Source organism: Maylandia zebra, linkage group LG23, assembly GCF_041146795.1.
Source record: "Maylandia zebra isolate NMK-2024a linkage group LG23, Mzebra_GT3a, whole genome shotgun sequence".
NCBI lineage: Eukaryota > Metazoa > Chordata > Actinopteri > Cichliformes > Cichlidae > Maylandia > Maylandia zebra.
In genome coordinates, this window is record NC_135188.1 from 11,978,284 (window position 1) to 11,992,246 (window position 13,963).

A 13,963-nucleotide genomic window follows, 5' to 3' on the forward strand; every position below is an offset into this window, starting at 1 on the left:
TGTTTATGTGCGTCTTCACTTTTATGTGAGGAGGGGTTCAATAAAAAGAAAGAAAGAAAGTCTCTTTTTTGTGCAACCGACGAGTTCAAGTGCTTTTATTTTGGAAAGCAGCCATTTACAACCGCATGTTCTTCATTTCCGGGTCAGGTTGCTGATTCACATACAGGAGGAAAGCGGCGTGTTGGGCTTATAAAGTGTAAACATGGTGCCATTATAAAAAGCGGAGAGTCATCCCGGGTGTGTTACAGCCATGGTGAGTTTCTTATTTCACAGTTTAACTTCGCAAAAGCCCAACTTTAAAGCTAACACATGTGCTAAGCTAACCAAGCTAATGGTAATTTGGGAACCTCCAGCTAGTGATGCTGAAGCATTCACGCTGCTGAGTCAGTGAAGCAGGACTTTTTCTGTTTAGTTCGCTCCTGTAGAAACCATTAACAGAAAAAAACAGCAACATGACTTCATTCTAAACTGGGTCAGTAATCTTGATCTTTTTTTTCACGTTACATATTAATGAGTATTTAAAACAGCCAAGATATTAGTTAAAATTCAAGCTTTCCATCGGTGTTTGTGAGAAAAACTAAACTTTTGTTATTTGGTATTTATACCATGTTGAGTGGTCACGATTTAATATGTTAGTTACACGAATGTTACCCCTATGAGCAAGCACTTGGTGACAGTGGGAAGGAGAGAACCCCTTTTAACAGGAAGAAACCTCCGGCAGAACCAGGCTCAGGAAGGGGTGGCCATCTGCCATGACCGGACAGGACAGAAGACAAGTTATAGAAGAGAGCCAGACATTAATAATAAATAATGAGTCAATGCAAAGACGTGTATAAATACACAGTAAGTGAAGAAGAAACACTCAGTGCATCATGGGAATCCCCCAGCAGGCTACACCTATTGCTGCATAACTACGGAAGGATTCTGGGTCACCTGATATGTTGCAATGAGAAAGTGTAGCTTCAGATTTGTAATCCAGTCTGAGTTCAGTGTGAGTAAAAATACATCCAGTGAGTGTCCTGCGACCTGATGTTTTAATATATTTTCATTTTGGTGACCTGTCTCGTTTCTCCAGGTGCCTTCAGACTTTAAAGCCCTGATCCAGAGATTTTATCATCTTCAGTCCGAGCGGGTCGAAACCTACCGGCTCTTTGAAGAGTACGTTTGAATCTCGTGATAATGCTGTTAAACACACACAGTCCTGTCTCTAGTGATTACATCATGTACACAAACAAGAGGAATCTGTATTAAATGACTAATTGCCCCCCCTTCCTGTTGTTTTTGTGATGGCTGCTGAATGTTTTCCAGGGGACACGAAGCCTACTTGAGGACAGGGCCCCATTATGACTTTGACCACTACAGGCAGCTGGTCCATGAGATAACGCAGGCGTTCTGCGGCATCTCTAAGGAAGTGCTGGAGATCAAGGGCAGGCTGCACGACGAGTTTGACAGACCAGACCTCTCCGAGCACATTGAGAAATTGCAGAACAAAGAGAAGGAGAAACTTGAACTGGTATGTAAGCACTTTCTGCATGGGTCACTTTTTAGACCGAGGCAAAGTCGAGGGGAATCTAAAATATAATATACGTCTGTGTGGTGATGAGAGATTTCCTTAACGGGCCTTTGGCAAGAAACTATGGATGCCAGTAAACATGATCACAGTAAAGGCAACAAGGCTGTGTTATTCTCTTTGTCAGAAAGCAGCACGTTCCACTCACTTCTGACCATTTGTTAAACATAAATATGTATCCTACTTTAGCGAGCCGCCGACAGCATGCCTTATAGTACCTGCTCTGAACACAAAGACACACGTTGTTCGCACTCGTTCAGAACATCTAAAACGGTTTGTGCTAGAAAGCAAAACTATAAATATATAGATTAAAGGAGATTATAAATGACTGACCAGAAAAGTTGAACAATTGTCAAAGAGGAATTTGTGTTGTTTAATAATGTGGTGTTAAACCGTACCTGACAGATAATGTTTCAGAACTTTTTCCAAAACTGGATGCAATTCTACTGGTTCACCACAAGGAGGCAGAGTTTTTGCTTTAAACGAAAATCATTTCTTAATCGTTCTTCAGCTGAAAGCAGATTTCCCCACCATCATTGTTGAGTGTCAGAAATCATTTGTAGAGCAGCAGTTTGTTATAAATCCTCCAGTTTACATCACCGATGGAGTAAAGCTGTGAGAAAAGCTTCTGGAGGGATATGTTTGAGATTTCATATTTGAGACCTGGATCTTTTGAGGTTGATTTATCATCATTTTTTTCCCCTGTCCACCTCTCACACACATACACTCTCGATGCTAAGAGTTGATTTGAAAAGGAGGAATGATCGGGTCACTGGTGTTTCTCAAGACTTGCTGTGAAGATGCGGAGATGGTCACCACACGGTGGTGCCAGCAGTCGGCCTGTGGACTCATATTTCCATCACCGTCAAAACTGGACACACCTTTTCGACTTACTTTGTATTAAAATTGTATTAAAAGTAAACAGAATCATCTGCTAGGAGTTAAATTGCTTCAAAAAGGCACAGCACCACAAACACAAGTCTAGTTTGCTGGGATGAAATCCAGCAGTGAGCTGCCATCCGTCAGCCTCCACCGGTCATTCAAAGTGACCAGCCTGTAAGCTTTAGTATCACTTTAAATCAACACACTGTTTAAAGATATATGTGGTGATTTTTTTCTTTTTTAGTGTGAAGGGGAAAATTAGCTACAGAAACCAAAAACCTTTCTTTAAAGCAGAATGGAAACATGATTACTGCACAAGCAAGTCCTTCATCCCGAGGTAAAATGCCCAGCACAAAACCCCCTCCATAATAATGTTACCATGGTGATTTAAGTTAGGGGAGTGGCCGTTTTGATTGACAGCTGTGCAGATGCAGCCTGCTGTAGCTGGAAGCTTCACCTCCACCAGTTTGAACTACTGTAACGAACCTCTTGACCTTTTTTAAATCTTTATTATTATTAAAAATGTTGACGTCTAGGCTGGATGTTTGGTTATTAAATGATCGTTTTGTTATACCACTATAAATCATAAGAACTGTGCTTCCTTACCAGCTTACAGCAAAATAAATACCATGATGTGACCTATAACGAAGGAGAAAAGGCTAACTTAATTTTGAATGACACCATACTTAAAATCACTTGCAGGTATTTGTAGATAAATATAATTTTACTGTCATTTCAAATGTGAAACATTGAAGTTCCTTTTAATTACGGGCAGTATTACAGAGTGTTGGACAAATTTGACCACCTCAGTGCTTCCCACATTTTCACAGACTTCGGTACATCTGGTGTTCAGAGATGTTGCTTTGTTCTTTTGTATAAAGGTTTACATTCCTCTATAATTCAGCTCCCTTTCTTCCAGTAATGTTATAAAGCTCCCATTATCTCCGGGTTAATCATCCGCCTTTCCTCCATCCTCTGCTGATGAGTGGTTTGCATAAATCTTATCTGATGTGCCCTCTCAACAGACGGCTAAGCTGCAGCTGGCCAAGCAGCAGGCCCAGGATCAGCCGGAGGACCAGAGCTGTCAAGAACAGATTCAGGAGATCAAGCATAAGTAAGAGCTGCCATTACAGCCCCTCAGTTTATTGTGCTCGCTTCCCATCAGCTCGCTGCTGAGAGGCTCAGTTCTTCTTCTAATTGATCCGATAATCTTTGTAACTGTTCCATATCAAACCAGCACAAATAAAAGTGTGTGTGTGTGTGTGTGTGTGTGTGTTGCTTCGTTGCCCAGGATCATCCAGAACAAAGAGGCTCTGAGTGAGATCATGCAGGACTTCAAGTATGACTCAGAGGAGTGCGACTGACAGCTCGCTCCCAGGAGGTAGCCTCTGTCTCGGACACTATGAGCTGCACTTATCAATCCCCTCCCCCTCCACCCGGCTCCACCCAGCTCGCCGCTGCAGTCTTATTCCTCCCGGAGGGCCTTTAACATCCATCCTGCGTGAGTGTTTGTCTGCAGGCATGCGTTTGTGTTACTTCAGGGCTCAAAGAAAGAACTCTGCTGGCGCTGTAATGAAATGTGTATATAAAATATTCAGAAGGTGTGATCGGTTTGGAGACGCTCTCTTTGTTTGGATTGTATTTTTAAATAAAGATGCTTTACAAGACAAGTTTTGCTCTTAACTAATAACCAGCTGGTGTTTGTACACTTTACATCACACACAGTAAAAATAGATAAAATATTCACTTAAATGTGCAATAAGCTAAACGACATTTGAGCTGATCTGGTGACATGCCGCAAACTTTCACTTCCAGAGACGTGTTTATCTTACATTCTGTTAAACACGAAGCAGTTTGAACTTTTTTCGAGTATAAATTTGCAGTTTTTGAAGGCGTTAATATTTTTTGTTATTGCTAACAGATCTAGCAGACAGACTGAATGAAAGGCTGCTTTGTCTCGGTTATCTCCCACTCGGGCCTTTTAAAATCAAGAGTGTGTGAGCGCACAGCCTCTGCAGCGTCCCTTGGACGGGAGTTGGACCTCTCAACACTGCGGGGACCCTGTGGACCAGTCATCTGTCAAGCTTTCTCGATGTGCGTCTTGAATTAAATGCCACAGTCACGCCGAGTTTCTGTGCTATGAATTATCTTCTTGCAGAATCTGAAAAGACAAAAGCAGATGGTTCTTACTGGGATAATTCAGCTAGGAAAAAAAAAGCCACCTCCACTAATCGTCACATTTCTCCGTGTGACTGCCGCTTTTCTCCTCGTTCTTATTCACCGTGTTGCCTCTCGCTGCCTTTCTCTCGAGGTAATCAATGGGAAGCTGTCACACTTTGCGGACAAAGACATTATTCAGACGACAGCTTGTCCCCTATAAAGAACACAAAAAAAAATCCAGGCACCTCTGAGCTAATCGAGTCAGGCAGACCAAAGGTTTCTTCAAGTTCAAGGACTGAGCGTCAGAGGACGTGAACTCCTCACAGAGACTCACAAACACAGCAGATCTGGAGGCTTTGCGTGCCATTTGGGCCGAGTTATTTCTGTGAAAGGGGAACGCTCGCGCCAAGAGAAAACAAAACACAAAAGGAACACATTACCGAAGGCTGTTAATTACATTTACGTGTTTATTTCTCTTTGTTGTGGCCATCAGATGAAGATGAGAAGTCCACTCATTAAATATGTAATAAAATCAGAGTGCTCGACTGAGAGCGTGTCTACTTTCATGCTTCCACCTCTGGGCCTGTAAAGTCTAAACCGCACATTTTACCCGATCATAAAGTACAGACTGAAACTTCACAGAGCAAGTTCAAGAGAAATCCTTCCCCTTTGTGTTTGCAAAGATGCCGACCATATGATGAAGCAAAGGCAGGGTCAGAAATTCAGCTGGGGCCGCGGACACAGCCGCGCTTACCTACCTGCTTGCGCGTTTTCTGCGATTTCTGCAGCCACACCCTCCACTGATCGTACAGTTTCATCGACATGCCGCCGCAGCCGTAGGCGTGCTTGCGGACCCAGCCGAAGAACTGCTTGAGTTCCCGCCGCAGCGTGGAGTTCTGCTCGCCGCTCTTAGGGTCGCACGAGCCGCTCTGCAGCTGCTCTGGGAGGAGACGGGGCGGGGGGAGACAAAGGAAGTGAGAAGATGCGCAGGTGAAGTGTGAGCACAGGTGTGACTTTTTAAATATCAGAAGAAGTTATGCATTAAAGAAAACGAAGCATGTTCCTGACCCGACTGCTCTGTGAATATTTGGAATGATTCGTATAAGTTTAGAGTTCTTTTCAGGTCTTCATTAGACAATCAAACGGAGCAGGGTTGAATTGAGACGCTGCCTTCGGAAGGGTTGATTCTCACAGGCGGGAAAACTCGTTCAAAACAGTCGTTGCTGCAGACAAAAGCTTCGATTCCTATTTTTTCTCCTCAATCAAAGACATTAAAATACGCTTTCCATCTTTTTGTACCTAATCTGTCTGATTGCGTGATAAAAACAAACAAAGTTACTCTATCGTAGCTCAACACTGCAAAACCGAAAATCCAAACAGAACTTTAGTTTCATTGTGACGCCGTGTGTTTGTGGAAGCGACACTCAGTTTCTGGGCTCCTGTCGTCTGCCACCATCAATTCTTTATTGCAAACAACAGAGCCCGATAACGACTTCCTCCCCCTGACCACATAACCTATGTAACTCATTATCTGCCCCTCCAGCTCCCAAACCTGCTTCCACTCAGGCTTTATAGGCCCTGTGTGCGCCGCTGACAGACATGCCGCTTTTTAACTTGATCAATGTTTGAAGCCGACGACAAAAATCTATCAAACGTCCCCGCGGCTCTCCGCAGTTCCCTCTAATCTTCCGTCTGGAGATCCCTATCAAGGTACGTAGCCTATTGATGTTTGGTTCCTTTTAGGCCACATGCGGTTTGAATCTCCTTGTTCAGGATGTTGGATCGGGAAGGAGGACACATTGTTCTTTTTTTGGCTTTTAATTGGCAATGAAAGGTTGATTATTGGAGAGAACGGAAAGAACGGTCAAGATATGTGGGCATCACAGACGCTTGGGAAGCATTTAAAGGCCATTTAAGCAAAGAGACAGTCAGGGACAGGAAGTACTTTAGTGACAAATGTTTGCTACATCCAGGCTGATAGCTTTTACTTGGAGACGGCGTCTACTGTATTTCAAGTTCCTACCACTGCTGGGCGTGGAGGCGGCGGTCGGATGGCTCCAGTCGCTCCAAATGCCGGCCTTCCTCGAGCCAAAGATGCCCACTGGGTTGCACCTCACCTGGACAAAATAGACGGTCCCAGGCTGGAGGCCTGCGAGGCGGCACGATGTCAGATTGCCGACATCGTCCACCAACTGATGGAGAGGTCAGAAAGAAACAGAGTTTGTAAGGAGACAGTTTTGACAGCTGGTGGAGGAAAAGCAGAAAGGCCATAAATGCCTCAACGCCGGATATCAGTGTCACTGTCAGGGACAGTAATCCACCGTGAATCCATTTCACCTGCTTTGATCTGAATGAAAACGAGGACTTCTGACCTGAAAGTGCTCAGATCCATTCTGCAACGTGACAGTGAGCTTAAACTTAAGGCTAGAGTCATACATGATCAGTCCTGCAGCACATGCTACGAGCCCCGATCTCAAATCCACAGAAGACCTGAGACAAATTCGCCAACTGTACCTGAAAACTGCAGCTGTACCAAGAAGCACGCTGCACACTCCTTCAACAGGAGATAACGATGTGATTTTGGCTCTGCTATTTTCTCCTGACTGCCTCTTATATAAAGTTAATTAATCATTTTTAATTTCACGGTCTTAGCTCTGAACGCCTCCCCACATTATTTTTAGCGTCTGAAACTTTTGTTTGCTCTGCTTTCATCCTGAATCTCCTCTGGATACTGGTGACTTCGTATTCAATAAATATTACGGTGTTTGCTTAATCTTCTCATTCAACAGAGAAACATACAAAGCAGAGAAACAGTAAGGAGCTTTGGTTAGAAAACATCAAAGAGAGTTAAAGGAGGAACATTTTGTGCACTTTTGGATCAAAACCAAGCTTCAACACTTAGAAGCTATAAATCGCTAACGACAGCAAGGAGAAGATTTGTTTTACAGCGAAGCAAGAAGCTTCATGTTCATCATTGCTCACACGTTTCCACAGTAGCTACAGAGAAAGTGCGTGTAGGCGAGTCTGCGGGTTTGTGTGCGGACCACCTTCCAGTCAGCGCTGTCCTCCAGTCGGTAGCGTATCTGATATTTGGCCTGAAACAGGATGTCCTTGAGCTCGGGGGGGATGGCCCAGCGGGCCGTCAGCTGGTCCTCGAGCTCGCCGACACGATTGACCTGCACGTTGGCGGGAGGGTCTGTGGTCACTGCACACACAAGGGACATCTATTAAAGGGTTTGCATGCAGCAGGTGTAAAGTCCAACAAGGCAGGGATGACCAGTAAGAGATGAAATGAATGAAACTACTCGGAGGCTGCTTCTTAAATCATTAACACTCTTACGTGCAGCTTTAGAGTATTTACTATATTTGGCCTCATCCTTGGTCTGCTTTACCACACGATCAAAGCAAGAGCTGAAGCTTCACAGGGAATTTCCACGGTACAGATGAACTAAATAAATAGCTGTCATGTGGAAGGAAAAGCAGTGCAAATAAATATTTAATGGGGACCAAATATTGTCCAACTTTATATTTATATCTTTGAACTCCATTACAGCAAGCTTGTGTTCATACTAATCGTAATTTATCTGATACCAGGACCTGGTGCAGCACCTCACGTCATCCTCTCTCTGAGACGTACCTCGCCATTCCAGCCAGCCTTCTTCCGATTGGCTGATTGTCAGAAACAGCAGGTTTCAATATCATTTGCCTTTATTTTTTCTGTAGTAATAACCCCAAATGAAAGAAGCCATTCTTGCACTGGAGAAAACAACAGCTTACGACCACAGCTTAAATAAAATGACTGTGATGGCGTGCAAGATATAGTCTGCTCAAAGTGGCATTTACATGAAAAACTGTGTTAACATGGAGCAACTCAGATTCATTTTTATTTCCAAATCACATCAGTCGCCTCAAGACAATCAGATGAACCCCTGTGAGGAAAGACTTGGAGACAGTGGGAAGGAAAAACTCCCTTTTAGCAGGAAGAAACCTCCAGCAGAACCAGGCTCAGGGAGGGGCGACCATCGAGAGACTGATTGGGTTGAGGGGAAAAATACTGGACAAAACCCACACTGTGGAAGAGACGGAGATTACTAATAGGTAATAATTTTTTTAACTGACGGCGTATAGATGCCGCTTTCAATTTAATCAGAGAAAATCATACCAAAAATAATCGCCTAAATTTGCTGCCGTCTACAGACAGAAATTCCCATCTGAGATCCGAGAAATTCAGAAATTCCTCCACATTATAAATGTGGTTTCTGCAGGACAGTGATCTTTTGCAGCTTTGCTTTCAAACAGGAAAATAACCAGAACACAACCAGCTGGTGACCAGTTGAGTGGACTCCCTACTTCAAAGGGTCGTGCTCATTATTCATTCACTGTGACGTGCTGGCATCTGTCTCCAGTTAGAAGCTACACAGCACTTATCTGCAAACCTGCACACGTCTGTCAGAAAGAAGACAACCTGCAACTGGTTGCTGCAACCTGAGATTTTTACTAATCACAGGTAGGTTTCCATATTTTGTTTTGTTTTTACTGTAGTGCGAATGACTCATTAATGTGTACCCTGGTATGATTTTTTTGGACCAGCTGATTACAAAAATGTGTGTGATTAGGACAATTTCAAAGTGATACCACGTTCAGAGGTTTCCTAATTTATCATTTTAATAGTTAAATGCTATTAAAATGCTAAATTAAAAACCTGGTGCTGTTCATTTAGTGTGTGCGCTTCAGTTTAGGTCAGTCTGTAGTTCCTGCCAGAGCACGTCGTTCCCTCAGTCAGTCAGAAATAAAACAAAGTGGCTCGAGTGCTTTGAAGGGGAGGAAGATGAAGGCAAAGAGGATGGCAGCACGAGAGGGAACACTCGTTAAAAATGCTTCCCATTTGTAACCTTCCGCTTAAGACATCGCTCACTGTGTGTCGGCTGACGTGTCTCTTTGTTCGGCTCAAGATGAAGAGGGAAACGGAGCCGGCAGAACTCATTGTTTCTGGTATTCTGGCAGCGCAACGCATCACACACGGCGGCGCTCCTCCTTCGCCTCCAGCCCACTCACAGCCTCCACGCTTTCTGTTCCTCAGCGTCCAATGAGGATTCACAGAGAGAGGATGCCGAGTTCCAAAACACAAAGGCTGCTTTATGAAATGCGACAGTTTACCGGAGGCCTGTGCAAGCAGATGAGGGCTACACTAATCATAACGCCACAATTTCAATTCCAGGAACATGTGAAGCCGTCACGTGAGGGGCATCTGCTAAGGTTAACTTTTACAACATGACAGTTTTGTCTTAGAGCCACACGCTGGAGCTCTGCAGACAAACGTAAAAGGAGAGGGGGAAGCGTAAAGCTGAGCTGAAACCCTCTGTTAACTTTAGATAGACGTCTCTCACTCACCTACATCGAGGATGTCCAGGGTGGTGATGTCAGAGGTAGCAGAGCCCAGCTGATTGGTTGCTTCCACCCAGATCTCGTACGGAGTGAAGAGGGCGATGTTGCGGGGGATGTAGCAGGAGTAACGCTCGTTTCCCGTGCTGTAATTTTCACACTCCTTCTCTTTACCGTGCCATCTGGACGCAAGAACAGAGACTGAATCTGGTGTTTGCCGCCACAGAGGCAGACGGTGTTTTTAGGCGTTTGCATCCTCGGAGTGAACTCTCCAGTCTAGCTGAGGGCGGCGGGATGAGATAATCACCTGTAAGCTGTGACAGCAGGTCTGGAGGCACTCACCTCAGTTTGTACTTGAGGGTGTATTTGGTCGGGACGTGAGTCTCGCCCTGACCACCCAGGCTCCAGCGGCAGCTCAAGTCCTTCGTGTTTCGGGACCAACAAGTTAGATTGACGGGCTTCTCGGGAGGCACTGGAGACAAAACGGAGCAGAAAACAGAAGAAGAAGAAGACTGGTGTCAACCTATTACAATAAATAAAATAAAAACAAACACTAATGTCGCCTTAAAGATACTGCATGAAAAAAAGCACAGACAGATATAAAGATTATAATCAAGAAGGAACAAAGAGTAAGAGAGCGTTAATCACACACACAGTGAGTGTGAGCCACCTGATGCTTCATGTGGTTTTAATCGAGGTTTCTTAAAAAATGAATTTTGTCCAGAAAAAGTTCAGCTGGAAATCATTTAACTTTGAAATCAACTCAACTAATCTTAAAACGTTCAGATCAGAAATCTCTGAGAAAGTTACAGATTCACCACATCGAACGTCAGACTTTACTCGAGTACTGACACCTCCCTTCCTAACCTTAACTGAAACTTTTCCACAAACATAAGCAAGTTTCATGTCAGAGTGAAGGTTTATTACAACCTGAAACCCTTTGCTTTGTTTTTGGACCATCTCCTAATCTTCCCTCTCAGTATTAAATAGGCTTCGTTCCCATAAAATCATCTATTATGGAAAATATATGACTATACTTTCATAATGTAAATATTGTGTATGTGTATGAGTATAATAATTTCTGCCTTCATCAGCACATTAATGCAACAATGAGAATTATATTAACCTGTAGTATCACTTTAATAAAAATAACTATGATTAATGTGATTCTTATTATAACTTGCACAAATGAAGATTTCTGATTAGGCAGACCGTATAATAACAGCTGAATTCTTTGAATTTTGCCCCCTACAGGACGACACAGGAGTTACATCTCCTGGTTCATGTCGCCTGTTAGTGAGTTTATTCTGCAGTGATTGCAGTTCTGCAAAATTAATACTGAGCTAATAAAGCTGATCATGTAATTATGAAGTGTGCTCATTTATAATGTCATCTGCAGAGTCAGTGTTCACCCTCCACTTACTGCCCACGTAAAGGCAGGATCCAGCCAGGACGCGTCCGTCCGCTCCGTGGCACACCAGGTTGTCTCCGGACCGCTGCTGGGATCCACTGAGGCCGTGAAGGGTGACGCTGAGGACGCTGGGGGACACCACACTGTAGGCGCTGCTGGACACGCGCGCTCCGTTCAGCGTCCAGTATAAAGTGCTGGCGTGCACGCCGAGCTCAGGGCTCAGCGTGCACGTGGCCGTTAGACTGGAGCCAATCAGCAGAAAGGGATCCTGGGGGGAGATCACCGCCACATCTGGGTGTTGGAGACACATGGACACAAAACAACCTCTTAAGCCAAAACCAGTATGAAGGCTTCATGTGATAATCAAGTCCTGTCATAATCAAGTTCTCAAAGTTTAATTAGTATTATGCTCTATTGTATTGTGCATCTGCACCTTATTGTTGTCAATGTCTACGCATGGGACAGTGTGAAACGTAATTTCAATTCCTTTGTATGGCAAGTACATTTGAAGAAATTGACGAATAAAAGTATTCTATTCTATTCTATTCTATTCTATTCTATTCTCTAATTACTGAATGTGACAGAATAAATACCCAGAATCTAAAGTTGTTTAAGATTATCTACAAAACCAGAAGATCCTCACATCCAGGCCTGACCAATAAAATAATATAATACATCATCTATTGACGGTTTTTAGAACAGTCCCTCTCTCTTCCCCCGTCTACACATGAATGTGGAATAATTTAACCAAAACGTTCCTCGGAGGTGAAAAATCCTGTAAACTTGCTAATGTTCTCTTTCCTAACAGGACTACATTTAGATTTGAGGTTTGTAGCTTCCCCCCAGTCATCGTTTAACCATAATTAACTGCGCTTTCTTCAGCAGCATCCCCAACACAGCGCTCGGCGGCTGTTTGTCTGAGTGTTTCTCAAACCGACAGCAGAGCCCGAGGTGAAACCACAGCACTTATAACAAGAAATCATTAGAGGCAAAATTTTTTGGCCAGCCGTGGGAAAACGTGTGTGTGCGCGAGTGTGTATTCATATCTTTGTGGGGACCAAAAATGGGACGTTTACTATACTTGTGCGGAGCAAAATCCCGGTCCCCACGAGTTTGAAGGCATTTTGAGACTCAAAATGTGGTTTTGGTGACTGGGTTACAATTGGGCTACGTTAGGATTAGGGTAAGGGTTATGGTTAGGGCTAGGCATTCATTTTCCATGGTTAGGGTTAGGGTATGCATACGTCAATGAGATGTCCCCACAAGATATGAACAACCGACGTGTGTGTGTGTGTGTGTGTGTGTGTGTGTGTGTGTGTGTGTGTGGGAAGCAGCAGCCTCTCGGCACATATTTATGACCCAGTAATGAAGCGGATTTATGGAGCCCCGCTAGGATCAGTCAGAGAGGTCACCCCGGTTTACTGGTGAAACCCTTGAATGCTTTTCCATACCGCGACCGTCTGAGGCGTGAGGTTTGCTCCTGTGATTGATGCCCATGAGAAGCCCTCCTCTCTGTGTTTGAATGGCACCACCGGGCTCCTTATTCACAGATATTTGAGTTAATATGTAGAGTTTTATGAGCCATGCTGCAGGTGGGCGGCGGATAAGCTTTCTAACATATGTTTCACTTCAGTGTTTTAATCTGTAATGTAAAGAGAAAATGTTTGAGGAACAGCACAGCAGTTCTCATCTTCGGCCCTCGGTGAGAGGGAATTAAACACAGTGCTAATTATGAGCGCAGTAAACAATATATCTGTGATAATATGAAAAATGAATACTGTTCTAACTGCACACCTCAGTTTTCTGTTATATGCAGGCACAACATCCCATAGTTCATCCCTTGGGTTAGATGCCTTTTCATGCTCGCATGATTCAGTGGTCAGTGTTAACAAACAAACAAAACCCATTCCTCTGAAAATGGTCAGGTCTGACGACAGGACCGAACATGAGCGAAAAGGCAGCCAATCTCCAAAGAAACACTTTCAAAGACCTTCAGAAAGCTGGAGAACTGTTGCTCAAGAGCACTCGAGGAATGTCTGGCTTCTTGGAGGCAAAATATAAAAATGTTTTAAAGGGAAATTAGGAGTGGCTCAAGACTTTTGCACAGTGCTGTATACAGTTATCTGGCATCAGTTTTGCCATAAAGCAAGTACAAAGTCATAGGTAAGATTTCCTCTATGATCTTCTTCTTATTACCTCACTGACTGTCAGGTATCAGACAGACACATTTACTGCATTAATACATTTTAAATAACGTTATTTTGCAGATAGTTCTGAGTTAGTTTAATCCTTATAATCGCTATGATTAAGAATAAGAATTTTTACAGGTGAGGAACAAACTTGTTCACGCAGTTGAACATGAACTTGTTCTCTTGCTTCGAGCGCTGCTCTGCACTCTCCTTTAGACAGGATCGAGGTGACGTAGCTTTACCTGAAGTTACCGAAAGTTCGGTGTTACTCACGTGTCGTGGAGAACAACACGCGTGGAACCAGGAGGATCACCAACACGATGGGAATCATGCTTCTCTCTGCTGCTGTCCGCTCGCAGCTCCAGGAGC

The 13,963-nt window shown here is 43.8% G+C and overlaps 2 protein-coding genes across 2 annotated transcripts; one reads left to right on the forward strand and one right to left on the reverse strand.

The window, feature by feature from the left end:
* Window positions 1-100: 100 nt before the first annotated feature.
* rex1bd (required for excision 1-B domain containing) lies at window positions 101-4,122 on the forward strand. The gene is made up of 5 exons (XM_004552725.4): window positions 101-253; window positions 1,076-1,158; window positions 1,309-1,513; window positions 3,478-3,566; window positions 3,744-4,122. Exons 1-5 carry the CDS (start codon window positions 251-253, stop codon window positions 3,814-3,816), a joined length of 453 nt encoding a protein of 150 aa, XP_004552782.1. The 5' UTR covers window positions 101-250; the 3' UTR covers window positions 3,817-4,122.
* A 7-nt stretch (window positions 4,123-4,129) lies between these two features.
* On the reverse strand, window positions 4,130-13,963 carry crlf1b (cytokine receptor-like factor 1b). Its single transcript, XM_004552724.6, has 8 exons — window positions 13,868-13,963; window positions 11,418-11,696; window positions 10,337-10,466; window positions 10,004-10,176; window positions 7,660-7,817; window positions 6,636-6,804; window positions 5,371-5,552; window positions 4,130-4,613 (listed from the first exon to the last, which is right to left on the reverse strand). Exons 1-8 carry the CDS (start codon window positions 13,923-13,925, stop codon window positions 4,590-4,592), a joined length of 1,173 nt encoding a protein of 390 aa, XP_004552781.2. The 5' UTR covers window positions 13,926-13,963; the 3' UTR covers window positions 4,130-4,589.

Coding starts and splice junctions, on each gene's coding strand:
- rex1bd (XM_004552725.4), top strand. Junction 1,159..1,308: donor ACCTACCGGCTCTTTGAAGA/GTACGTTTGAAT, acceptor AATGTTTTCCAG/GGGACACGAAGCCTACTTGA. Junction 1,514..3,477: donor AGAAGGAGAAACTTGAACTG/GTATGTAAGCAC, acceptor CCCTCTCAACAG/ACGGCTAAGCTGCAGCTGGC.
- crlf1b (XM_004552724.6), bottom strand. CDS start 13,925: ATGATTCCCATCGTGTTGGTGATCCTCCTGGTTCCACGCGTGTTGTTC. Junction 7,818..10,003: donor CCTGGACATCCTCGATGTAG/GTGAGTGAGAGA, acceptor TTGTGTGTGCAG/TGACCACAGACCCTCCCGCC. Junction 4,614..5,370: donor CGCAGAAAACGCGCAAGCAG/GTAGGTAAGCGC, acceptor TTGTCTTTTCAG/ATTCTGCAAGAAGATAATTC.